This window comes from Pogona vitticeps, chromosome 6 (assembly GCF_051106095.1).
Source record: "Pogona vitticeps strain Pit_001003342236 chromosome 6, PviZW2.1, whole genome shotgun sequence".
NCBI classification, from domain to species: domain Eukaryota; kingdom Metazoa; phylum Chordata; class Lepidosauria; order Squamata; family Agamidae; genus Pogona; species Pogona vitticeps.
The window spans coordinates 46,959,776-46,987,526 of NC_135788.1; the positions used below are offsets into that span (position 1 = coordinate 46,959,776).

The 27,751-nt window shown below is 41.3% G+C and overlaps 1 protein-coding gene across 1 annotated transcript; it reads left to right on the top strand.

The window, feature by feature from the left end:
* Nucleotides 1-109: 109 nt before the first annotated feature.
* GPD1L (glycerol-3-phosphate dehydrogenase 1 like) lies at nt 110-27,626 on the top strand. The gene is made up of 8 exons (XM_020799500.3): nt 110-300; nt 9,325-9,502; nt 10,308-10,448; nt 12,849-12,987; nt 13,771-13,883; nt 18,675-18,908; nt 20,708-20,814; nt 22,869-27,626. The coding sequence occupies exons 1-8, from the start codon at nt 248-250 to the stop codon at nt 22,963-22,965; spliced, it is 1,062 nt and encodes a 353-aa protein (XP_020655159.3). The 5' UTR covers nt 110-247; the 3' UTR covers nt 22,966-27,626.
* The last annotated feature ends 125 nt before the right edge of the window (nt 27,627-27,751 follow it).

Sequence of the window (27,751 nt, forward strand, 5' to 3'; positions counted from 1 at the left end):
AAACTCTCGTTTCCGAAATCGAAAGCGGACTACAATTCCCAGCAAGCCCCGGGACTTAAAAAAAAGCGGGACTGGCAGGGGAAATCTTGGCTCAGTCTTCGGAGGCGGAGCAAGAGGCGGGATCGCCTCGCCCGGGGGTGGTTGTGCATGGCTGGGAGAGCGTTATCAGCAGCGGCCATTGGAGGGGCGTGGAGTGCCGTCTCCTTGTCCTCTGCTGTCCGAGTGCTGATCTGCAGCAGGCGTCCCCATGGCTCTGGCGTCATCGCCCTTGAGAGTCTGCATCGTGGGGTCCGGGAACTGGTGAGTGGCGGGTGAGGCGGGGTTTGCGTGTCCCCGAGTTTTGCGGCGAGACGACTGGAGGAGAAAAGAGCGTTTCTCGATCCTCAGTTCTTGTTGCTTGAGTGCTTTGCGGGGGCGAGCGGGAAAAGTGGGCGTTCCTCTGGCCCCGTACCTTCAAATCCGCTGTCATTTTCCCCCCCTTTCCTCTCAAATCGAAGTGCCGGTTCGGGAGATGAAGAGCCCTGCATGGGCAGCCTTCATGCTTCCAATAAAGCCCAGCTCTCTTACTTCCTTGTTGCGCTGGAGCGCAGTTCTGCGCCTCACCTTGCGCAAATAGCTAGATGGCCGCCGTGCATAGTAGAGCTGCCTCCTCCCCAGCTGGCCGGTTCTTGTTTATGCTTAAAAAAAAATAAGAATATAGTAGGTATAATCACCTAGAGCCGAGCCCTGCTTGGGGGGTGGTTGAAAGCTGATGTCGTCACAGTTTAGCTAAATAAAAAGGATAGCCTTCTGTGAGGGTGGGGAGAAGCCTAGAAGTAGTCAGCCCAGTGGCCACAGATCTAAAGGGGGAAAAAGGCTCCTAAGAGTCCTTGCAGCATAACCGTTTCTTGGTTATGTTATTCTCCTGGATTATATTTATTGCAGCTGCATGAATATCCCAATTCCCAAGAAGTGCAGGATGGTCATCATGTTATTCTCCTCTCTTACTTTCACAACAACCCTGTGAGGTAGGTTAGTTTTAGAAACAGTGACTCAGAAATAAAGAGCTTAATGACTCAATCAGGATTTGAACCAACCTGTTGATGTGTTCTGCACAAGGTTATCCAGTGTTTGCAGATTAATGCTTAACCATTTGTCGCAGGAGCTGTCAAATGCATATGATGAATTAAAAAGGGGGAGGAGACTAAGACTCTCCTGGAGTCCTAATCCAGTCCCCTGGCCTTCCCTAGATAGTTACACTCACCTCACCATGACACCAATATTTGGTGCTTTCACAGTGTATGTACAGAGTACGTTCCCTAAAATTGAAATAGTTAGTTCCTAATAGGAAGAGGCTTAGATTTTGCTGGTATTTTTCAACATAACCTTTTGCCATTCGGCTCAGCCACCACAGAAATGTGGGCTCCATCTTTGTCACATGGCGGTCTGAGTCACCTCTGAATGAAGAAAGTGGGAAGGGCCCACATGTTCCCCCCCTTTTCTCATGACCCTTCTAATCCTCTTACTAGGCCATAATGTCTGAGGAGGACTAAAATGAATTCAGATTCATTACCTTTCTCTTGTAGGTAGACAAGCGATTCAATCCTGTGCAAATCTGACTTTGCGTGAGACAGTCCTCTTCCCTCTTAATAAACATAATGCTGAATGACTGGAAACTCATTGATTAACATTCCTATCCACACCATCAAATGTGGAACGAAACCCACACCTCTGACCTGAGTCTACAACTTCCACTTTGCAACTCACTTTAAACAAAACGGCCTGAGACACACGTGTCTTTGGTTTTGGATCTTTTATGTTGTTGTTTTTCTTCTTCTGTCCACAGCTGTGATACCCAGCCTGATGAAGACCTATATAGGGTTGAAAGCTAGCTTATGTTTGATTTTTAGTGGTTTAGGTATCATCCACTCTTTCCTTCAGTTTATCATCCATTGGCCCATCCTTCAACCTCTGCATTGTGCTGAAGGTCCACTGCAGCTGTCAGTGTCTAATTGTTCTTGTTATCAGGGCTGACCCTATTTTTAGGTTGAGGGCCTCAGGTGGGCAGATTTATCAGATCCTCCTGACCCAGCCTTTGTTCTTAAGCCCTATGTCTGCTACCTTCTATTGAAAGACAGAGCTGTGTGAACCACACAAAGGGTTCTGAACCCCCAAAGCAGCCTGCTGCCCTTAGGTCAGAGTATGGAAAAGCTACTCTTTTTTACTAGAACTCCCAGAATCCTTCTGCCAGCATGTCCACTGGAGAACGCTGGAATTTATAATTTTAAATACAACTTTTTATAAATTTTGCTTTAGCTGTACTAGAAGATGCTATCCTATCAAAGGTACTGGAGTAAAATCAATTGGTGATCCATTTATCTTCTGTATGTGGAATAGTGGAGAGTGAGGGAAGGATCATCTCCTTTGCCTCAGACAGCAAAATATCTTGAGCCCATTCACTTACATTCAGGAAGTATAGTCTGATTAAGTTTCCCAATAATACATGCATATAGCCATGCAGTATGCATGTAAACACTGTTCTTATTTCTGGCAGAACTGATGAGGTAGCTGTAATGTAGTCTTTCCCACTTCTACACACTTAATCTTTGGAATGTAAGATAAGAATATAGTTCCTAGTGATTACAGTGCTGGAGCAGGACTTGAGGAACCTGGATTCATTTTCCCACTTGTCCATAAAACTCATTGAGTGACCTTGAGCCAGTCGCACAGATACTTAATCTGACTGACCACACAGGCTTGTTATGAGCATAGAGTGGGAAAGAGAGCCATGCCTTGAATTTGAGTCTGAATTAACAGACAAATAAATTATGACACCAGCCTTTCTGTTTGTGTGAAAAGCAGTATTTGTTTAGATCCCCTTCTTGCCTTTAGGTGAAAATGTGGCTACCAGCTACTGCAATCTGTTTTTCCCTCTAAATGTTTACGGAAGATGTGATTATAACAAGCTGAGATGAACTGATGGCTGAGGAGCTGCCTTCAGTGTTTTAGGAGGCTGATGGAGGCAGTGTTTTGATCTATCAGTATAATGTTCTATTGATCATGTTTTGTAAACATATACAGTGGTGCCTCGCCTAACGAGTGCACCGTTTAACGAAAAATCCGTATAGCGATCCCTTTTTGGGGATCGCTATACGGATCAGCCCCAATCGCCGCACTCGCTTTGCGACGATTGGGGCTCCGGTGGCCATTTTGGAGCCGCCGAACAGCTGATCGGCGGCTCCAAAATGGCCGCGGATGGCCCGAAATGCCCCCCTGCAGCGTTTTCGCGACCTCCGTAAGCAAGGGGAGGGCGCGAAAACGCTGATAGGGGCCATTTCGGGTCATCCGGCGGCCATTTTGGAGCCGCTGATCGGCGGCTCCAAAATGGCCGCTGGACGCGAAAACATCGCTGGAGGGGTAAGTTTGCACACTTATTGGAACGCATTAAACTAATGCGTTCCAATAGGTTTTCCTGCCCCGCACAGCGATGTTTTCGTATAGCGAAGGTTAATCCGGAACGGATTAACCTCGCTATACGGGGCACCACTGTAATGGCTTTGGATCCATTATCTTCCATGCTTCTGGTAATGTAAGAACTTTAAAAAAGCCTTGGTGTATTGAATCAAAGGCTTCTCTAGTATAGCGTTCTGTTTCTGCAGCAGCCCTTGAGAAGTCCCCAAGTAGGACTATTTTATTTTGTTAACGTAACAGAAGATATTTTACCCAGACTCTTGTTTCATGCTCATTCATACATCTTCTGCGTGTCAGTTGTTCAAACAGCTGAACATAGTCATTGGTGAGTTAAGTGTTGAATTCATGGCCTGAAGGGACAAGAACTTATATGAGTCCAAACAGTCAGATGGATTTATTTTGCAATCACTGGTAGAACCATTTGATGGAGGGCTTCAAAGGCTTAGGTTGCAGTCCATTGTTTCTCATTACTTCATGTCCTGGTACTGATTGTGCAATTTTTCAGTGTTGTGTTTTTGTATTGGTTGTCAGCTTCCATAAATTGGTAACAGTTAACTTGTTTTTGCAAGATATGACCTTAAAAAGCACAATTGCTTTTAAAAAATATGGATGTCTTAGTTATTTTACAACTTCAAAGTCCAGACCTAAGAGCTTGTGGTAACTATTTTTAAAGGAATTTGTTTGATATTTTGTTATATATATTGTTTTATATTCACTTTCCCCACCGGTCATTGCAAAAGTGGCTAATATTTGCATGAAGTTTTACTGGGTGTACACTATAAATGTCACTGAGTACAAATGGCCATCTTTGTGTTTTTCTGCTGAATTGCCATAGCCTTATAATGAACCACTGTACTAAGCTAAATGAGAGAAGGACCATCTCTGTCGTTAAACACAGTGGGGCAACTATGTGAGGTAGCTGATGTTGAGAGACAGCTATGGCAGCTTGCTGCTTTAGCCTTATGGGCCTTCTTGTTGTTCCTCATTACTTGCGGATGGAGCCATATACTATATTTTCCCCACAAAACAGGGGGGTGGAAAGTCTGTGCGTTTTATGGAGCGAAGAAAACAGATTATATTTTCCTGTTTTCTTCTCCTAAAAAATTGGTGCGTCTTATGGAAAGGTGCGTCTTATGGAGCGAAAAATACAGTATGCTTACCTTTCCTCACCCAAATTGTCTTCTGTCTTGGGTGCAGTGGAGGACTCTGCCATGTTCCAACTGACAAGTATTTTCAGTTGACAGGTGTGATCTAACTGTTGATTTTTGTATGGGGACAAGGGAGAGGCTGCCATGTTGTCTCTTGGACTACTCTTGATCTGAAGCCATGTTCATGATATTTGAAAAGACCTAATTGATTCAAAAGTTTGTTTTACTCATTCTGTGCCATCACGTTAAGTATATTGTTCTGGTTCTATGGTCTTTATTTATAGCAGGAGAAAAATGTCCAGTAGTATATTAGTGGGAGCTGTCCTCACAGAACAAATAGCAGCTGCACTGGGAATGGAGAGGCAGATGCTGACAGCAACTGGACCAAAGACTGCAATCCTGGCTTTCCCACCATAGTTCCAGTCAGACTTTCTCCAGCAACTATTAACTTATAAAAAATATAGCACAGAAGTCTAACTGCACAAACAATATCGAACCCTTCTTTGGTTCTGAATTCAGAATGTAGTGATAGTAACTTCTAAAGCTGAGTCTGCCTGTTCATCAGGTAATGCCAACCACTTTGCATATAGGGTAGAGTATCTGCAGATTTATGGATCTACTCTGTATCAAACATTTATTTTTGTGGTGCATAAATTGGCTCTTGCCCTTATAATATAAATTCTAATGTCCTATCTTACTAGCTACGGCTGTAGTTATGGATACATTCGTCTACCAGCTTCATAGCCACAAAATCCCTTTTGTGGAGATCCAGAGAGTGAAATGTTAAAATTTGTATTGTTTTTCTTACACGTTTCCTCCAAGGAACTGAGTCTACAATAGATAGTTCCATACCACTGCCATGTTGCTTGTTACAACAACCTTAGTGGTAGATTGGACTGGAAGGTAGTGACTAACCCAGATTCACTTAAGTTGCAATCCAATATTTCCTACTTATCCATTGCACTGCTTTTCCTCCATTGAAGATGAGGTGGCCAAAATGGCTCTCCTTCTGCCCACTGTATCCTCACAAAAATCCTGTGCAGTATGTCAGGCTAGATGAGAGTTGGCTTGCAATGAATTTTATGGCTGAATGGAGATTTGAACCTGTATCTTCCAAATCCTAGGCCAATATTTTAAGCATCACAGGGATTTACTTTAGAGTAGACGTGTATATGATGTTACTGTTGGCACAGGTTTGAACCCAAGTCTTACTGTTCATAGTCTGCTCTATGACACTGAATGCATTACATTCGATTGGAAATTCATGTTGCTCATTATTAACCAATTAACAAACAAAATCCTGGTGGGGAAAAATGTTTGTTTGATCCCCCCTCCCCAGTGCAGAATATAATTGAGCCATTCTTACAAACACAAGAGCACAATATTCCACATCAATATTCACCCCTTGCAGACTGGATTTAATGTAGCATGAAATATTGATTACTTCTCTGTTGCCATTTTTTCCTTCCGCTTTTTGGCAGCTGAAAGCAATGTACAGCTGCATCCTCAGTGTATTATTTGACAATCCATAGAAGTCTTCCTGGTGATTGTTGGCCTGCTCCTGTTTCTAATTTTGCTGCAGCCCATGTGAGACTTTTGAAGCAGAAGTCGTGAAAGGGAGATGTATGATAAAGAGGCACAGGGAAGAGAGAAAAGCACTCTTGATGTTTGCCATTTTTTACTGTATTTAAATGTTGCCATGTGGCCTGGATATAGAAGGGTCATAACTTTAAACATCTGGTTTTCTTTGGCTTCACCCATGAACCTGGGTAGCAAGTACCCTTGTACGGGTTGTAGAGTGCACAAGGGGAGAGGAGAGTGCCAGACTCCTTTGGCACATTCAGGAATGTGTGTTGTTTGACATATTGTGGGCACCTCAACATTGTTCAGAGGGCATCAGTTTTTAAGCTTCTCAAATTGCCTTGAGTGCTATATGGAAGTACTGTAGTTTAACTTTCTCATTGTAGTTGCCAGGTTTCTGATTAATACGGAAGTCTTGCTGTGATACTTTACCCAAGCAGTTGGACTCCCACGTGTATAGATTTTTGCAAACTCTAGGCCAGACTGAAGAAGAGTCTTCTTCACCCCATGGCTTGAATTACATGTTTGCTCACTCCCCTTGCTAAAACCATGGATTTTCCGATTAAGTAGTTGGTTTGAGGAAGGGTGAATGTGGGTGAAAGTTGACGCTCTCCTCCCTTTACCCTGGTGGTTGGATTGTTATCTTTGTAACTCTGACCAGCTTGCTTTTGAGCGTTCACTATCCAAGGTGAATGTGGAATCAAATTATGACCTTTCTCCCAGAGGATGATAATGGCTCCCTTTCCAGTATTGCATTTTAGCAGGAAGTGAATCAACTAAAGAAATATAATCAGAGTTTGTGAAAAATATGTTTGTCCTTTTCAGGAGATGGGTGATGATGATGATCAGGTGTGTTTTTGTTGTGGGTGTATTGTTGTGATAAGGAGGAGAGATTATCTGTCACTGTGATTGATGGGCGTCGTTAGCTGGTCTATTGAGTTACTATACACAAAGGACAAAAGCCTATCTCACAGCCATAAATACTCAGCTCCCAAACAAACTGCACCAGAGCACAGAGTGCTGTCCTCTGAAGATGCCGGCCACAGAGACTGGCAAAATGATAGGAAGAACAACCTTCAGAACATGGCCAAAGAGCCCAAAAAACCCACAACAACCATACAACAAGCTATTGATTTTTGAAGTTACTCATTTTAAATTATGGAAGTGGGAGGTGTTTTGGGAAAAGAAGCTATTAGTGCAGAATGTTTGAAATTCTTCTTTCCAAACAGAAATGCCGATATCTATACCACTTTTCTATCCAATTCTACATGAGAATGGCTCTCAGCCTACATTTTGCTAAAAACAAGACAGTTCCTGCTCTTACACTAAAACATTATATGACAAAGAAAAGATGGAGAGAAGAAACAAAACCAAGAAAACTTAGAAACAAGTCCTTAAAATGATTACTTATTTGTAAGGGAAAATGTATATTTTTGGTCCACGCTAACTTTATTTAATTTAGAATCTATTTTGTTATTTCAAGAAAGCTGGTTTTTAGCTTATAGGTTTTCACATGTTTCAAAATTGTTTCTAAACTTAATTTTTTACTCTTAATGTATGCTTAATTGTTTTTAACATTATATTTATATAATGTTTTTAAAATCTGTTTTTTTATCTGCTGTGAGCCACCTTGGGTCCCCAATGGGAAGAAAGGCAGCATATCAATAATTTAAATAATAAATAAATAAAATTTTAATTACCATGTCAGAATTGTTCCATTGGTGTGATTCAAACAAAATCCAATTCCAAATGCTGAGTATGTTTCAAAACACTTTTGAGTTCCAGAGATGTTGCTTGCATCTTTACAATAAGAAATTTAAAGTGTAACAAAAATAAACTCAACCTAATAATGTTTATAAATTTTTAAATAGTTAAAAGATTTCACAAGATTTTACAAAGATTCTGAAAATTAAAATAAAATACAATTAGACATAAACTTGCAATTTTAGTAAAATCAACTTTCAGAGGAAATAGAATCTAGAAGGCAAGGAAAATAGTAAAGAAGGAACAGTTTTGCAGTATGAATCCTAACAGAGATATTTTTCACCAAGATGTGATGTCCAAGATTACAGAACTGTAGTATGTGTGTTGAGGATGGAGAGAGCGAACAAAAAAATTTGCAAAATCATATGATAAATTACTTATTTTCAAACTTGTTAGTTTTGATAATGGCATATTGGACACCGCAGGGATTTGTTCTGTCCCTCATGGTTTTTATCATGTACATTAAACTAAAGAGGAAAAATAATCTGGGGATTTTGGTTGAGTGTCATCTACTATATATGTAGATTGTATTAATTCTACCTACCTTTCCCATTTTATTCTCCTGAGGAGTCTCTTAACTCCTCACCTTTTGTCTAGACATAGTTTTGGTCTTGATGAGAGTGAATAATCCAGACAGCGTGGAGGTACTGTGAGGGGGTGTGGGTCTCTCTTTCCTTCTCCCCCTTGTATTGAGCTTCTGACTGGAGCTGTTAAAATGTTTTCTAGCAGATGCCCTAGCCGTCACTCTCACAAGGCCTGCCATAGAAACCATGTCTGCTACAATATTATCCTCTCCAGAGTCTTCAAGAAGGATTCCAGCAGCGGTATCTAAAATCAATGAAATTATTGTTGCCAATATGAAGACCCCCAGTGGGAGGGAGGAAATAATCTCTCTTTTTGTGAATGTTATCACTCTTTTCATTTCACTTTGGGGTTTTAGATTTGTAAGTTCCTGGTTTTTGTGATCTTCGTTTTGTCCAGTTTTTTATGATTTTGCATCTTCTGATGATTATTAGATTAAATTTGTGAATTTGGTTTCATTGCATGCATATAAGCTGCTCTGGCAGCTTCAGAGCAAAAGGTAGGATCTGATTTTGTTAAAGAAATAGTATTGTCCATCAAGTGAGTCTTAAGACAGTCTGAACTAATGTGTTCCACTGATTTAATCTCAACAGAATTCAAACTGCATGTAACTGATAGACAAATGAATGACTTTTATTCCATTTCACTTTTTCTGTTAATGGTTGACTTGGGAATTTAAAAAGTAGTTAGACTCATTACTTGGTTATTCAAACGGAATTGCCTTTCTCACATTAAAATAGGCATATTTATAAGGTATTATCCCTTCTCTCTCTCTCTCTCTTCTTTCTTTCTTTTACAGGGGATCTGCTGTGGCTAAAATAATAGGCAAAAATGTAAAAACAATGCAGAAGTTTGCGTCTACTGTGAAAATGTGGGTTTTTGAAGAAACAGTTAATGGAAGAAAATTGACAGATATCATAAACAATGACCATGAGAATGTAAAATATCTCCCTGGTTACAAGTTACCAGAAAATGTGGTAAGTCTTGAAATATATTTATCAGAAACAGGATCCAGTTCTACATGCCCAAGGGAACTTTTTCAGGAGGGGCTTGGATTAAATATGTAGATAATTTTGCAGATAGAAATCAGGGGTTGTTTTGTCCTCTGCATCATCCTGCAGTTTTCCAGAGAGTGAATCAAATGAGTGAAAAGGCAACCTTGAATGTTTGGCCCAGCATACATTTATTATTTGTAATTTCCAAAACAAAACTGAAGTCTCATTTTGAAATAAAACCTGGAAATTGAAAGAAACTTGATGTGGCGTTCACCCTCGAGCCCCCTTGCTTGACCGTCAAGACTCAGAGCACACGAAGGCAAACAATCCCCTCTTTTACACTGCTGCCACCAGGTGATCAGTAAATCACCATTACTTCAGGAAGATGAAGATTCAGTTCCACACTTCAAAGTCTTTTAAATATAAGTTTTGTTTATTGATTACAGAAATTGATAGTGATTCATGAATATCTTCTTTAGGTAAATTTACTAACAACAATCTTCTATTTGATAATATACTACTAACTCTAATCACCTCTCAGATTTCCCCAAACTCCACACTCTGTCTCCTTCCCCACGCTCTCACGCTACTCATACTCTCTCTCTGACTGACTCCCTCTCAGGCTCCGCCTCGTCGCATCTCCCTCAGGTCTGCCTCTCAGCAACATGAATATGCATGACCAATTAACATAACAAACATGAACTATTGACATAATAAAGGGGAACCCTTTTACAGTTGTTTCTCTTTGCTCCCCTCCTGTCTTCCTCATTTCCCCCCCCCTTTTTAGGTTGCTATTCCAAATCTGAAGGAAGCTGTACAAGATGCAGACATGCTGGTTTTTGTTATTCCCCACCAGTTCATTCAGAAGATCTGTGATGAGATTGCTGGGCGTGTAGCCAAGAAAGCTATTGGAATCACTCTAATTAAGGTACAACAAATATAGTACAGTGGTGCCTTGCATAACAGGCGCCCCGTTTAATGATGAATCTGCATAGCGATGATGTTTTTGCGATCGCTTTTGCAATCGCATAACAATGTTTTCTATGGGGGAAAATCACTTTGCAATGATCAGTAAGCTGTTTCGCTTACCGATTATCGCATAACAATGTTTTTCCCCCAGCTGATCGGCGGTTCCAAAATGGCCGCCGGGTAAAACAGGGACGGATTCCTCGCTTACCGGCCACCCAAAATGGCTGCCGTATGGAGGATTTTTGCTTAAAAGGTAAGTTTTAAGCCCATAGGAACGCATTGAAAGGGTTTCAATGCATTCCTATGGGCTTTTAAAATCCGCATAGCGACGAATCCATATAGTGACGATTTTTGCTGCACAGATTATCGTCGCTATGCAGGGCACCACTGTACAAATATTATTTTATTTAAAATAATGCTTTGAAATTATTCAACAGAACATTGAATAAAAATAATTCTGAAGAAGTTAAGGAAAGTGGAAGGAAAGAGAAAGGAAGAAGGCAGCCATTTTTCCTCTGTTTCTGTCCTATTGCAATTCTTAACATAAACCTACTTGGAGTTTTGTCTATTACCTCTACGTCCCACCCTTCCTTCCCCACATGGTTCACAGCACCATATGTCATGTTCCAGTCTTGGTTGTATTCATGCCCTGGCTGTGCCCAGATTTCACTTAGCTCCACCAGTGGAACTACATTAGACCTTGCTAGACAACTCCTTTTTCTAAAGAAGGATGATATAAAGCTGTAAACTCTGACCAGGTGTTAAGAGTACAGCTAGGCAGCATTGTTGGTTTGGGTGCTAAATATTGGACACCCAGAGCCTGCTGCAAACCTGGAAATGGCCATTTAGAAACAAAACTGGAAGTGCCTGGATAGCAACTTCTCAATTTGATATTTCAGTTTTTGCAAGACTGGGGCCCTGAGAGACCTACCTTCGCTCCCGAGTTCCTAATGTGAAGATTGCTACTCCTGGAGGCTTCCAGGAGCAGACATAGGCCTCTCCCACAAAGAGAGAGCATTATGTAGAGGGGGGGGAACTCGGTGGTTGCATTGAGGATGGGTATAAATTCCCCAGGAGGTTGCAAGGGGCTGGTTGACTGCAGGTGACCCATTGGTTGCCTGCTTTAGAGGCTGATGAAAAAACACTTCCCTGGAGCTTTTGGCATCCCGTGTTTGTACATCTGCCCCTGCTTGCCTTCTGGCAGTGCCTGCTGAAAGGGCCTTCCCAGCAGAAAGATCAATATGCTTTTCAGAGTTGAATACCTTGAGGAAAAATTACTCCGTTGGTTGTTGTGGGTTTTTCAGTCTCTTTGGCCGTGTTCCGAAGGTTGTTCTTCCTAACGTTTCGCCAGTCTCTGTGGCCTGCATCTTCAGAGGATGGGAGTAGCACAGAGGACAGAGTACTGTCCTCTGAAGATGCTGGCCACAGAGACTGACGAAACGTTAGGAAGAACAACCTTCAGAACATGGCCAAAGAAACCGAAAAACCCACAACAATCATTAGATCCCGGCCATGAAAGCCTTCGCGAATACAAAAATTACTCCCTTCCAACAAGACACAAGCTACATAACCACACATAAACCATTTATGTCTGAGCTTCAGTGGTGCTGTTTGTGGTGATCAATGTTGTTTAGATTCCAGAACTTATTTTATTTTATTTTATTATTTTCCTTCTAACTTGTTGGCTGAAATAAATATTGGCCTAAATCCTGTTGCTTACCACAAGCCAAATTGTAACATTCAGTCCATTTCTCCTTTTCTGCCGTGATACTCAGGGCACAGGCACCAAGCAGCGAGTGCCGATGGTACCAAGAATCATGGCAGGTTTGTTTACCAGGGAGAAACAAAGCTGAAGTTACAGTTTGGCTTACTCTAAGCAACAGGACTTCTGCCGCTGTGCTAACCTGCCCCCTCTATACAAATACACTTTCTGGCTTCTCTTCCTCCCTGCAAGCAAACATTATGTGAATACACTGTGTGGGGAATTTAGGAAAGCTAGGGACACTTGCGTATCTGCCAGCTGGTGAATTCTAGAGTGCTGCATTGTATTGTACATGATTTATGAATAATGATTACTCAGTCACTTGAAAGATGCTAAGACTGACAGGCAAAAATGCCTTTGTTCCAAAGCTCATATCCAGAACCGTGTTTTTGAGTTCTGAAAGATGAGAACTTTAAAATGTCGTGACAATAACAGGGCTGAGACTGGTTACTGAGGCTGTGGTCGCTGCAGTGTTAAGGATCCAGGGTAATGCAGATGGCTTATAGATGTGGTCGTGAATTCTGCAAGGATAATTCTCTCTCATCTTCTGTCTGGCTGCTAGTGATTCCAGTTCTTCTCTTTTAATGTCCACTTCAGGGAATAGATGAAGGTCCAGAGGGACTCAAACTCATTTCAGATATAATTCGGGAGAAGATGGGAATAGATATCAGTGTGCTGATGGGAGCCAACATTGCCAATGAGGTAGCTGCAGAGAAGTTCTGTGAAACCACAATAGGTAATTTAGGGAAATTATCTCTTTCTTTTAAATAATATCCAAACCCCACAAGATATGATTGTTAAGGTATCTCAAGAGTTTTCATATTTTTGTTACAGATCTCTCCATATCTGACAGTAAATCTGATTAAGCTCAATGATGCTTATGTCTGAATAAACATGTAGAAGAATGCACTGTTGCTAAAGTTCTCAGTAACAAGTGCTGACAACAAAAATATAGTGATGAGAAGAGGAAATGTTCATGATCCATCTTCATGCCTAATATTTCAGTTAGTTTTTGAGAAATTGAAATACTCACAGAATTGCTATGCAAAATATTTTAGCAACTTTTATTAAACAAATACTCTGATTATGATTAATGCCACCTCTAAAGAAGTTGCAATATTAATTTCCATTTCTCTGTCACTTTCCATAAAATAGGTCTGTCATGGGGAAGCTTTGGGGAAGTGGGAGATACAAACATCCTCTCTTAATATGCCACTTTCGAGATTATAATACAGAGGTGACAAATCATTGGACCTCCAGATACATTTGGTTTGCAGTTCCCATAACCCCTTGCCTTTGGCTCTGCTATCTGAGAGTTAACGGGAATTGTAGTCCAAAAAGTGTCTACAGGACCATAGCTGACCATCCTTGCTGTAAAGCTAGATATGAAGCTATGAATGAGAGATAAGGATTGAGAAGTTCTGCCTTGGTGGAAAGTTCCATTATGACAATTAAAACTATGCTAACAACCTTCCTTCCCTCCTCCCCCCTTTTTTTCTCCTCTGTTCCATCAAAACAGGGTGTAAGATTTTGGAAAATGGTCTCCTCTTTAAGGAACTTCTTCAGACTCCAAACTTCCGAATAACTGTGGTAGATGATGCAGACACGGTTGAGCTTTGTGGTGCTCTTAAGGTAAGCTGAGATTTTGGCAGGGACTGTGTTCAAAGGGGAAGGTCCTTCCTTCCTCACTTCTAAAATGAGAGTGGTGTCTCATCAGGACTAAGTCTGGCACTTGCCTCCTCTGTGGCCTTGGGTAGCATGAAGATACTACAGCAAACTTAGAGGGTTCTTACCAAAATTCTCTCACCTCCTTTTCCTTCGGGTAGCTTCCTCTTCTTCGGTCTGAAGGAAAGCTGCTGCTGTTATTTAGGCCACAAGAACCACACCCAATGCCACCCATATATGTGTCGTGTTTTTAGAAGCCATTAGCACAGCCTTCCATAACCTGGAGGGCTCTGGATATGTTGCACAACACATCCCATGGATGGTGAGATTCATGTCACAGCACATCTGGAAGTGATCAGGTAGAGGAAGCTTGCACTACAAGCAATGCTCTGCCTATAAAAATACATAGGAATTACTGGTAAACTCTCAATGTCACACTGGACCAGTGACACAATCTAAGGGTGTCATCAGACAGTGTGAAAGGCAGACATCTGATTGCACTGGAAAGGATCACTTTGCAAGAAACAGTCTTCCTTCAAGCAAACTTTCTGTCTGCCAGAGAATCACAGTAGGCTGGTTCTCAAAAGTGTAGCTGTACAACTGGACCAAAAAGGTCCAATTCTGTGTGCATCACATGTTTGCCAGACCCATTCCACAAGCAGTCGAAAATGTGATCTGTTTCCCTGTGTGATCACGCCTAAGCAGTTAACAATAAGGCATTTTAATGTAGTCTCTCCCACTTATCACAACAATACATCCACAACAAAAACACGCTGATCACCGTATCTCCTGAAAAGGACAAAAGCTGTTCCCACAGCTATAAATACAGTACTCAACTGTCCAACAAACAGCAACAGAACATGGACAGAGTTCCTTCTCCAGTTCTCTGAAGATGCCGGCCGCAGAGACTGGTGAAACGTCAGGAAGAACAACCTTCAGAACACGGGCAAAGAGCCCGAAAAACCCACAACAAACAATAAGGCATTTGCTGATAAGAGACACTTCTAGTTCAGGACTCAGGAACATGAAGCCTTGCAGAAGTTGTTGAATTGCATCATCTGTCACCATTAACTATGCTGTCTAGGGAGGTGGAGTCCAACACCTGGATAGCCACATATACCCTGCCCTGTCCTAATATGTGAAAAAGACAGGGTATTTTTTATGTATTCTTTCTTGATCTATTATGGTTCTTTATTCCAGATTTGGAAAGATAAAAAGCACCAGGGGGATTGAAAAAGGGGCACTACCCAAAGTCATATTCTCCTGAAATAGGTGTCAAGCAATGCAGCCTGCCTACATGAATGACCTCCCACCTCTCCTTGTTCGTTCTGATTGGTATTTTCCTGTGCATCCACACGTCTAAATGATTTGTAAAGATCACCTAAGGATATAAGCCAAGACAAAAGTTAAAGGAGTTCTAACCAGGTTTTTCTTTTCCTAGTGGTATAATTTTTAGCTTCCAAGGACATCTAAATGCAGTTTCTAAAATAACGATCTGCAGCTGGAAGAACATCTGCTGTTCAGATGCACTTATTGGGAAACTCTGCTTTCATTTCATGTTTTTTTTTAACGAGCTTTGGCAGCCTTCTGATAAAGCTGGGTATGCAGTATAGAAGGCTGTTGGCAATGAAAGCAAAATCTTTCCTTTAAATAACAGATGCATTAGACGGGTCCTCAAATACTATCGCTGAATTTTGTGGGTGCCATAGATTTAGAGAGCTGGAAGCAGCTGCTTGTCAGCACAAGTTTTTTGCTTATTTTCTAATGGCCGTTTTATGCCTCTTCATCACAAGGGACTGGTTTAGTAACAAGTTCCTAATTGCTCTGAAAAGCAATCCCTTTCCTTTAATACAGCAAAAAACTGCCAAGTTTCAGATGCTTATTCACAGAGCATCTTTGTATTTAAACATTTGTTATTAGATCTGAAGAAGTAGACAAGATCTAAGCCTCCTGTTATACTTCAGGCCAGTAAACAAAACAGTTCTTCTTACTATGGATTAAGCACATAAAATTCAGGGGGCAGAACGAAGGAGGAGGGCAAAGGGACCTTCAAGATTGTATTATGATGGGCTGCTGTCTGAAGCAGGGTAGCAAACCCCATCCATCCTGTGCATTTCCAAATTTGAGGTGCATAATATCTAAACCTGCCAAATTATCATGGTGCCTGGGGACAGAAAATTTCAGAGGTCCCTCTTCCTGGCAGCAAAAACAGGGTGACAAGAAATTAAATAATGTCTTGCTGCCTTTCAGTGAAAATCTGCTGTCCGAAGCCAATGCTTCTCTCTGCCTCCGGGTAGGGTCATCTCTGGAGCACTCTCTTCTCCTCACAGTTTTGAAGTGAAGGAAGCTCCCCTCTCCTCCAGCCAAAATCCTTCTGCAAGTACCTGTGCAATTTCACACCTGAGTGCTTCCTCACAGAAAGTGTAGGGGGATGATTTAATCAAGATCTGTTTACTTGTTCTGTTGTTCCTGGCTTGCCATCATATCTAAACCAGGAATTGTGGTTTATGACAAATTTAGTGATCTATTTTGTTAGTGGGGGAACAGCAATCTCAGCACCTTTAGGTTTGAGACCTTGGAAGTAATAGCTGTAAGTTTAGTGTGTTTGCTAAATTCATTTCAGAATATATTTAGGAATGTTAATTGTAGTGAAACTTATAAAAGCAGTTAATTGCATGCATCGCTAGTAACGCATTGAAAAGAAATCAATTAAAATAACTAAAAATAGCAAACCAACAAATTATTGCCCAAATTAACAAGAAAAGCTGCTATTCAAGTACAGTGGTGCCTCGCTTAACGAGCGCACCGTTTAACGAAGAATCCATATAGCGATCCCTTTTTGGGGATCGCTATACGGATCAGCCCCAATCGCCGCACTCGCTTTGCGACGATTGGGGCGTCCGGCGGCCATTTTGGAGCCGCTGAACAGCTGATCGGCGGCTCCAAAATGGCCGCCGCATGACCCGAAATGGCCCCTATCAGTGTTTTCGCGCCCTCCCCTTGCTTACGGACACGAAAACATCGCTGGAGGGGTAAGTTTCGAGTTTATTGGAACGCATTAAACTAAGTTTAATGCGTTCCAATAGGCTTTCCTTACCCGCACAGCGATGTTTTCGTATAGCGAAGGTTAATCCGGAACGGATTAACCTCGCTATACGGGGCACCACTTTACAGTATTTGATATTGTGACATTGAAACAATATAAGTAACAACATATACCGTAAACTCGTTCCTAAAACTATAATAAATTATGGATAATAACAAATTATTTTTAACAAATTAATTTCATGCTCTAGGCAGAGTCACCGCAAAGCAGAAGAGATTAAAACCTATCTCCACCAAGCTTTTTGTTCCTCTATGTTTATTCATTATGGGGAAATTGCTGTCTCAGCAGTGTTAGGATTGCAATGGGATTGGAAACTGTTGGGGGCAGGGGCAAGAAAACAGCAGTCTCAGCACCTTCAGGATGATGTCTGTGTGTGTGCGTGTGTGTGTGTGTGTGTAAAATTCTCTTTTCCACTCCCCAGTGATCCCCACATATATTGGTATCCACCTTAACAGTGGTTGTTTTTCCATGGAGGTCAGTTGGATAGCAGGAAAAATCGAGTGGTATTCCTGGCCTCATAGATCATGTCAGGAATTGCCAGGGGCTGCCTTTGGATCATACTGTAGATCGTCTGCCTTTGTGATAATCATTTGTTAACCAAGCCTTCTGTATGAGAGGAAGAAGAGGAATGTGCCAGCCCAAGGCTTTGTTTGGCATACAAAAGTTGGCTCAAGTAGCTCTCAGCCATGATCTAGCATTGCCTGTGAATGTGGTCATACTTAACTCTGCTCTCTGAATATTATGTTTAGTCTGAATTTTACAAGGAAATGTAGTTTAATTAAGATTCCAGGGTGCCCTATATCCTGGACTTGTTGCTGCCATATTGTGATAATGGCATGTTACCAGATTAGTTTACAATAACTGAACAGCCATCACCACACAAACAGTGTGTATGTTACCATAGATACCTATATGATCTTTCTCTACTGTTTGGGAGTTTCTTTCTCACTATTCTATACCCCAAGGTGAGGGAGAGCAAGACCCAGTGCATTATCCACACCGGCTCTCTCACTTAAGCCTGGTAAGATCGACACAGGCAATCTATCTGGACATATATCAATTCTGGCAAAGTTTTCTGCTGTTCACTAAATATGAACTCAACTTGATGATTCATTGCCTGTTTTCCCGTGCTGCATATAGTCTGCAAGAGGTAGCCAGTCCTATACATCAAGAGATATCTCATATCCTCCAGTTTCCCTCAATATGAGTCTGTCCAGATGTGTTGGGACTGTGTGATATTATTGACATAATGCCCAACACTGAAAGCCATCTGTGACAATCTCACCGCAAATGTTCACTTCTAACATTCTCTTGCTCACACAGGCAAACCAAAATGCATCCCCACACCGTTCTGTCATAGTGATGCACCCATCAGGATATTTATTGAATCTAACTTCCACAGTTGGCTGTGTATATGGTTTAAAGCCTGTTGGCTTGTAAATGGTATTTTTCTTAAATCTGTTGGTAATAGTGATCACCAGTTGACACTGATATGACTAGAAACATTATTTTGGGGAATATAATTTGGGTGTCTAACAACTTCTGAAAGGCTGCAGGTTGCTTACCCCTACTTTTCTACTCTCAGAGATCAAAGACTTCTGTGTCTTTTTCAACCATACAATTGTTTCTTTCTCTTTTCTGTTGTCTCTTAGAACATAGTGGCAGTGGGAGCTGGCTTTTGTGATGGTCTTCGCTGTGGCGATAACACCAAAGCAGCTGTCATTAGACTGGGACTCATGGAAATGATGGCATTTGCAAAGTTCTTCTGCAAGGGGCAGGTGTCTGCTGCCACTTTCCTGGAGAGCTGTGGAGTTGCAGATCTTATCACAACATGCTATGGCGGCCGCAACCGGAGAGTGGCTGAAGCATTTGTTAAAACTGGGAAGGTACAGTACTTGTGACTTACTTCTTTGATTTTGGCTGGTTTGTGGTGGAGCTTAATGGTAACTTGCTAGAGTGTTGCAATTATTCTACTGAAACAGTATCTCTGAACAGTGCTTGAAATAAAATGTGGGACATGGCTACCCTAGCTTTTAGAACAGTTCTGTCTAGATGTTGTCTTTTTCAGAATGGTATAGAACAGGCTTGTCCAACCTTGTCCAACCGAGGGCCACATGCGGCCTAGGTTGACTCATAATGCGGCCCAGTGCAATTTTTTATTTAAAAGAAATTCCAAAGTTTGAAGTTACACTGCCGGCGCTTGCGGCCGGAATGCGGCCGGGGTACTTCACAACGGTAGTGGGGGGAGAGGGAAGGAAGGAGTGGGAGGGGAGGAGAGAGGGGGGCTGTGTGACTGCATTGTGCCATCCCCGTCAATAGGTGGACCACCTCCCGGCCCCATAAAGCCACCGGAGTCGAAGCTGGCAGCCTCTGCTGTCTGAGATCGCAGCTGCCGGTAAGCACGCTTGGAGCAGGGCTGCGGAGGATGGCTAGGACTGCCCCCCCATGCGGCCCAAACCAAATGTATGTGCGGCCCAAACCAAATGTACGTGCGGCCCAAACCAAATTCACTGGACAACGAGGTATTTTCCCCACTGGAACACATTAAACCAAGTTTCAGTGCATTCCAATGGGGAAAGGGTTTTCACATGACGACGATTTCGCTAAATAGCGATTTTCATGGGACTGATAATCGTCGTCATGCGGGGCACCACTACCATTATTATACCACTAAAAGGTTACAAACAGATGGTAGTTTTGGATCCATACTATGAACTATCAAAGATATGCTGAACAGCTCACCAAAGCACCACCTACAGCCAAACATGGACATTTTAACACAGTCCAAGCAGGACTGCAACCTGAGGACATCATCTCTAACCTGAGGACAAAACCTCTATAGGTAATACTATTAATTTGGCTGTAGCTGGTTTACATAGTTTTAGACTAAATTTAAACCCAACTTCTCTCATAAGGGTACTTTCATATCTCTATACCCGCCCACCCCTGAAAAAGAACCATGTGTTCCAATATAGGATAAAGAAGGAGGGGAGATTCAGAATGATGTGCAGCCCTTTTGTCTAAGAAACTTGGGAGGTAAATTCCAATTCATACACCAGTGGTGCAATATGAAACCTGCATCTCTCGAGCTGAGACAACAGTCCCTGTTTTGAATCTTGCCTTAAGCAAAGAAGCATGGTCTGTGCATGTGGCCAAGATAGTTGGACCTTTTATGCTTTCCCCCCCCCTGCAGCATGCAAGACTCTGTAGTGCCCAGCCTGCGTGAATCAAAAACTTTCTTTTGTTCTAATTTTTAGTGGTCTAATAAAGCTATCATCCTCCCTTGCCTTCAACTGTTATATGTTCTTCATGGTCTCTGTGAATCGCACATTTGGTTTTCCTCTGCAGTTTGGGATCAGCAGTAAGAATAGTTCTTTTGATATTCTACTCATCTTATGGTCTAGTTGTACAGTGGGCTTTGTGCTTTATTAAAACAGAGATTATCTGTATAGTACAGAAGCTGAGACATTTAGCCCTTCAGATGTACGTAACTGCCATCACCGCTACCCACCATGGCCAAAGGAGGCAGTAGTACAGATTACTACAAACACCTCAAGGGCTAAAGCATCTCCATTCCAGCTCTTGCAGGATCCAGCCATCCTGAATGAAGGCTAACTTTCTCATGAAGCTCTTCTGTTTAAAGAAATGGCAACAAAGTGGAAATTCGTTTTCTTTTCATATTTAGTCTATTGAAGAATTAGAGCAAGAGATGCTGAACGGGCAAAAGCTTCAGGGACCACAAACATCTGCAGAGGTGTATCGTATTCTCCAGCAGAAAGGATTAGTGGAGAAGTAAGTGACATCATGTGAGATATGTCTTAAACATTTTATTTCTTAGATGTGCTGGCCCTAACTTCTAGGAATCTTCCTGTTAATATTGTGTTGTTTGTGTATTTATCTGCTTCTTGTTGTTGTTTTTAGCAAACGCTAGAGCAAATTATATCCTGGTGCCCCACATGTGTGTCAGCATGCTTGAGACTACCAAGAATAAGTGGCCCAGCTGAGTGAACACATTGAAAACAACTCAATGGAGTTGGATGCAGCCAGTTAAATTATAAGGCTTTTGGTGGATCTTTGTTTTCTTTTTTTAAAACTCTATATTGAAATAATTGATCTAGAATTGTAGAAGAGGTTGGTGTCCTTTTTTTGAACCCTTTCGATGTCCTTTGGGATCCTTCACCAAGGAATTTCCAAGGAATTACTCAACAAGAATCTCCAAATCAATGTTTGGAAAAATATTTCCAAGCTTTCCATGGCTCTTGGAAGTGAACAGCAACAATGCTTTAAATGCTTATATACACAGAGAGAGAATTCTGTGCCCAGAACTACATTTTTCTTATCATTTGGTTACAGTTTTGGTGTTGCATATGATGTTTTATACTAACTGATACTCCACAGAAAAGATTTTTTTTCCAGAGGTGGCAAGGGAAAGCTATGTAGAGTTGTATTAACATAATTCTGCAGCAGTACACTACAGTGGGATACCAAGTGTGGTGTAGTGAAAAGAGTGACAGACTAGGACTCAGGAAGCTTGGGTTTAAATCCCCATTTACCCATGGAAGCTCACGGGTCTCTCTCTCTCTGTGTCTGTGTGTAAAAGAGGTAAAAGGTAAAGGTAAAAGTTCCCCTTAACAATTTTGTCCAGGCGGCAGTGCTCATCTCCGTTTCCAACCCATAGAGCTAGCGTTTGTCTGCAGACAATCCTCCGTGGTCATGTGGCCAGTGTGACTAGACACGGAACGCCATTTACCTTCCCACCGAGGTGGTACCTATTTATCTACTTGCATTTTTGCATTTTGCATGCTTTCAAACCACTAGGTTGGCGGGAGCTGGGACAAGCGACAGGAGATCACTCCATCGCATGGATTCAATCTTACGACTGCAGGTCTTCTGACCTTTCAGCACAGAGGCTTCAGCAGTTTAACCTGCAGTGCTTAAGAGCGGTGGAATAGTGGAACATTCTTCTCTGTAATTACTAGAAATTCCCAGAGATCCATGCCCAAAGACCCTAGAATATTATAATTATTCCATCTTTCATTTATCCAACATTTTTTAATTGGGTCAGTGAAACACTCCATACACTCCTTTGACTGACAGTTCCTTTCAAAAGAGCTGCTTTTATCCATTTCTGGGGAAACATTTCCCTTGCCTGTCCTCTTTTATGTTACATGTAGTTATTGCAATAGAGTCAAGGAACAAGATGTGCATATAATTACTATTCATTGTAGTGATTCCTTTATTTCGGGCCAAGCAGAAGGGGACAAAAACCTGAACAAGCTTCTGAGGTCATTAAACCGCTTCATCAGGCAGGGTATTTCAAAAATCCAAACCAGAGGATTGAAAGAAAAAAAGTGGGGTGGAAACATCATGTTAGAAGATCAAATTATTTGCATCTTGTCTTTGGGAAGGAATGAGGAAGATGGGTTTGCAGACTCTCCCATCAACTAGCACCAGCTCAGTTAGCCTTTGGCTTCCCTGGCTGCTTAGGATCATGCTCTAAGTCAGCAGGCTTGTTCAGCAAGGCACGTCCATAAGTTATGAGTATCCAGCTCTGTCACCAAAGGGAGGAAAACTACTAAGGAATGAAAGACAAACAGTCTTTGCCTCTGCCACCTCCTTGCATTTGCTGCCTGAGTCCCTTGGGTCACTCACCCGAATGGTCGGGCTAGTCTGGACTCTTAAAGTTTGACACAAACTTAAATCAAAAATTGTATTTTCTTGATTTGAAAGGAGTAGCATATTTAATGCATCTCCAATTTGGTTCTGTTACCCTCATGAGTGTTGTTGATTTATAGGTTTTCTTCTCTGTCTCGTAAGAGATTTGCTATTTTGTTTCTGCTTTTTAGGTTTCCACTCTTTGCTGCCGTCTATCAAATCTGCTACGAAGGGAAGCCTGTCCAAGAGATGATCTCTTGCCTCCAGAGTCATCCACAGCATATATAAAGCATGTTTTACCATTGTCACATCTCCTGCCTTCTCGTATTTGTATGAGGGTTCAAATGGATGTAATTTTAAGTTTCATAAAAAGCTACTCCATGAAACAATTGTTTTAATATATGAATGTCTCTGGATGTGTGTAGATTGTCTTTGTCCAGTGTAATAGTGCGACTCTTTACCTGCTAGCTGTCATTTTCACTGACTAAAATTCAAGAGGCTTCCAAATGTGCAGCTCACGACTTGCACACTCCTCTTACTGCCCATAGATCTCTTTTTACATTAGGAGAGATGGAGGGTACCCATCTGGAGCTTAATGGTGATTACAGCAGGAAGGATAAGATGTGACCTTTCTTCCTTTATGGCAGAGCTAGGGAGTCTATCCTGTTGTTGGACCTCAAGTCCCATCAGCCCCAGTCCTTGCCAGTCATGGCTAGGGCTGATAGGAGCTGTAGTCCAACAGTATTTGAGCAGCCATGGGTTTTCCAAGCCCCTCTTTATGGGTATTGAATATGGCCTGAAATGTATTTTCATCTCAGAGTTGTGAGCGAAAATATTCTGAAGTTCTGCAGAGCACATCCAGATATTAATCTAACTTGCATGCCTTTTGTTGTGATACGTTAATGAATATTTTAATAATAATCAATTTCATAGCATTTTTGGATGGGGGGTGAGGCACTTTGGCCTTTTTAAACTTAACTGTTAAATATATTTTAAGAAATGAAAATAAATTTTAAGTAGGTGCAATATTGATTTATTTAGGGGAGGTCTGTTGACAATAATGTATGTCTTCACTCAATTTACCCCTTCTGTCATTTATGATTCAGCTTCCTCTTTTACCTCTTTGTGAACCTTTGTAAATCAAGCATTTATAGGCATAACTTTGGTGCTTAGCATCATACATTTTGAAGAAGCAAAAGAACCATACCCTGTGATTTCTGAGAACTCACCTTGTCTCACCTTGATTCAGACCGAGGAGATGATACAACAGAGTGTAGGGTAAGGGTAACAAACCTTTTAGCAATCCAGATGTTTTACCCCTCCCACCTACACGCACAATCCCTTCCTATGTGTCTTGCTATCCAGACCTTCTGATAGTTGAAGTCAAAAACTTCTGGAAGACAGTGATTTCTCACCTCAGTATAGATGATCAGAAAGCTTACATGAATGTGATGATATGCAGTGACTTGGCCATTCACTGCAGTTTTCAGTGGAATTTCCAGGTGGCATTCTGAGGTGATCTTTTCAGTAGTTTATTAGCATGTTCTGGAAAAGTTGGGGTTGAGGCAGCCCTGCATGTCATCATCAGTTATGTTTGCCTTCTCTAAGAATTTCATTTGAAATGACCAGTAGGGAATAATTCCTATCTCCTTCCTTCCACTTCTCTTCCCAAGAAAATCCCTACATATAGAGCCTACTCTTTTTCATAGTTTCATCTGCCCATTCTATGTGTGGTTCTGATCCACAGATCTGTTGTTGTGATACCCACTTCTTGGGATTTTGCATTGGTATCCATAGTCTACTATATATAAAAGGAGGGTAAAAAGGCAGGGTAAAATGTGTGTGTGTGTGTTATTCAAATATTTTACCCTGCCTTTCCCCTAAGAAAGAACAGAAAACAGTTAACGTCATTAAAAACACAATATTTAAAGCTAACAACACTAAATTACTCAGTTATTAAAGAAGAATTAAATAAAGTTTATATTTAAATGTTAGGTAAAATCTTTACTTGTTATTGAAGCTACCAATGACCCAACTCTGGGAGGCAGTGGAAGACAGGAGGGCCTGGCGTGCTCTGGTCCATGGGGTCACGAAGAGTCGGACACGACTTAATGACTAAACCTCCAAAAGCTTTACTAAATAAAGATGTAGAAGCTACAAAATACAAACCATATTGTTTTAAAACCATTCCGAGATAGTCAGTCAGTAAGGAAAAGTTTGCCTGAAAAGTCTTCACCTGTTTGTGGAAGGACAGCAAAGGTGGGGCCAGCTTGGCCTCCTGTGGGAGGGAGTTCCAGAGTCTGGGAGCAGCAACAGAGAGGGCCTTCTCTTAATGATCTTAACACCCAGCAAGGCTTATGAAGGGAGATGTGGTCATTTGAAATAGCTTGGACTCAAGCTGTTTAGAGCTTTATGTGTTAAAACCAGCACTTTGAATTGTGCCTGGAACTGGATCAGCTGCTAGTGTAGCTGCTGTATTTAATGTGTGTTTGTGTGCGTTGTGTGATTCTTGAAACCAGCCCCAGTTAACAATCTGGCTGCAGTGTTTTGAACCCGCTGAAGTTTTTGAATACTTTTAAAAGGCAACCCCATGTAGAGCGTGTTACAGTAAACTGGCTGAGATGTAACTAAGGAATGTGTTACTATGGCCAGATCAAAGCTGTCCCAGGAACAGGCACAGCTAGCACACTAGTTTTAACCGTGCAAAGGTACTCCTAGCCACCACTGAAACCTGGGCATCCAGGCTCATAGACAAAGCCAAGAGCACTTCCAAAGGTGCGGACCTGTGTTTTCAGAGGGGGCGTAACCCCATCCAGCATGGGCTGCGTCCCTAATCCTTGATCTGCCTTTCGACATACCAGGAGTTTTAGTACAGTAACATCTGAACATGGACATGTCCCCCGTTCCTATATTAGCACATGATTGTATATTCAGTGAATGATATTAAAATTACAGCTGTTTATTTCTGTGCCTGTTACAACAGCTTTGTTTACTATTTGAAAACCTTTATTAATGGTATGCCATTGCCTTCAAATGGAAGAAGTGTCTGGAAGCTATGCTTAAACCCAGCTGCCTTGACTTCCCTGATGTCTTAAAGAAATTAATCACTGAAATTACACAGTTGCAGTTTTAAGAATGAATTAAATAATTTTAAAAAGAGGAAATAATACATTTTTAGAAAGATGTATTATTTCATATTGATACAGTGATTGTCTATTATTTATTAAAATTACATTCTTCATTCCTCCAAGGGGTTTAAAGTAATATATCCTGTTCTTCCTTTCTAACTTATTCTCATGACAGTTCTGTGAGATAGATTACGCTGAGCAATACCAGCTTTCCCAAGGCTACCCAGTGAACATCATGACTGAGTCACAGAATTTGAACCTGAGTCTCCCTGGCCCTAGCTGGATCTTCTATCCCAGTTTCTGCCACCATAGCACCCTACAAATATGATTTAGTACAACTTCTGACATTCTCATCTGTCATAACTGATGGCCCCAATGGTTGGAGAAGATGGAAGAGTTTAGTGTAACCCATCTGGAGGGTGCTAGTATGAGAAAAGCAGTTCTAATCACGAGCCTACATAGACTCTAGCTTACTTCTGATATACTCCTAGTACTGGATGAGATTGAATCATATATCTGACTTGCTGTAAGTTTAGAATGTAGCTCTCCCATCACTCCTGCAATGCAGAACCTATTTATATTATATGATGAACCTATTTTTTAAGTTCTACAAAAGTGACCTGAAAAGGCTTGTGCAATCCAATAAGCTTAAGCATGTTCAGAACGCATGGATTTCTAGAAGAGATCATCCCAAGAACATTTAATGTGACAATGTAGATCATACTTAAAAGTTTGACCAGCTGTCTTCATGTTTTATGTCCACTGAACCAAGACACACACGGGCATTTATGCAGGGAAAAAATTGAGCATTGCTTGTACATCTGAACCATGGAGCTCTTTGTGCGCACAATCACTGTTACATATGTTTGCTATCAGTATGTGAATTTCACACTCTTCCCCCCCATCCCATGTGCTTTCTGTGTAAGGAAAGCATAATATGTAAAGCAGCCTTTAGAGTAGTGGTTCCCAAAATTGGGATCTCCAGTTTTTTTTAACTGCAACTTCCAGAGTTTTAGGTAGATCAGGGCTTCTGGGTGTTGTGGTGTAATCTGTGGCCCAGAGTTTGGGAACTTAGATTAATATAGCATTATGCAGTTCAGCAGTGTTCAGTCTGTGAGCCTCCAGATACTACTGGATTCTAGTTCCCATAAGCTCTGGCATAGTTATAGGTGATAGTGGCTATAGTTGAATAACATTGCAAGAGGCAGCCGTTCCCCACCACTGTTGTAATTTCTTTACCCATAGCAATTAAATACATAAAACTTTGGACATACTGCTGTTTTCTGCATGAATCCAAAATGTGCAGCAGTTAATTTCATTTTGCCTTATTCTCCTAATTCCTTTGTTCTGTTGGGTAATAAACAGCCAAGACTTAGAGTGGCTTTACTTTAATGAGGTTATGATAAATTTGTTTAAAATATCAGGGAACCGTTGAAAGCCATTTGTGAAGCATACTGGGAACAGAAAGTAATTGATTTTTATGCTATGTTATGCCTCAAAGTTTTATCTGATTGTCTATCTTTTCCTTCTTTTTAAAAAAAGTAATGTAGTATAAGAGTGGTTTTGTCTATTTTTAACATGTGATACGGATAACCATTTATTGTTTTGTGCGACACATAAAGGGCTCTATAAACAGAATGTGGCTGTTTATGTTTACTGTTGACTTGCTTAAAACTATTTACTCCACTTCTTGTAATGAAGACAAGTCTCTGTTCTTGTAAAGCCATTTGGTTTTTGGAAGCTGATGGAAGCATTGCTGAATGATTTCTCCAAGCGCTGATTGTTATTTTTACTTTTTCAATAAAATATACCATAATAGTCTCTGGTGTTTTTAAAACTCTCATGTTTGTTCCTTTAAAACAGGAGTCCCCAAACCCCGGTCTGCGGCCCGGTGGTGGTCCATGAAGAGACATCAGCTGGGCCACGGGGACACAATGTCAGCCATT

What these genes read in the sequence shown, in the direction of transcription:
- GPD1L (XM_020799500.3), top strand. Translation starts at nt 248, where the DNA reads ATGGCTCTGGCGTCATCGCCCTTGAGAGTCTGCATCGTGGGGTCCGGG. An exon ending in GTTCTGTGAAACCACAATAG is followed by an intron (nt 12,988 to 13,770) that starts GTAATTTAGGGA and finishes CCATCAAAACAG; the next exon opens with GGTGTAAGATTTTGGAAAAT. An exon ending in CATTTGTTAAAACTGGGAAG is followed by an intron (nt 18,909 to 20,707) that starts GTACAGTACTTG and finishes TTTCATATTTAG; the next exon opens with TCTATTGAAGAATTAGAGCA.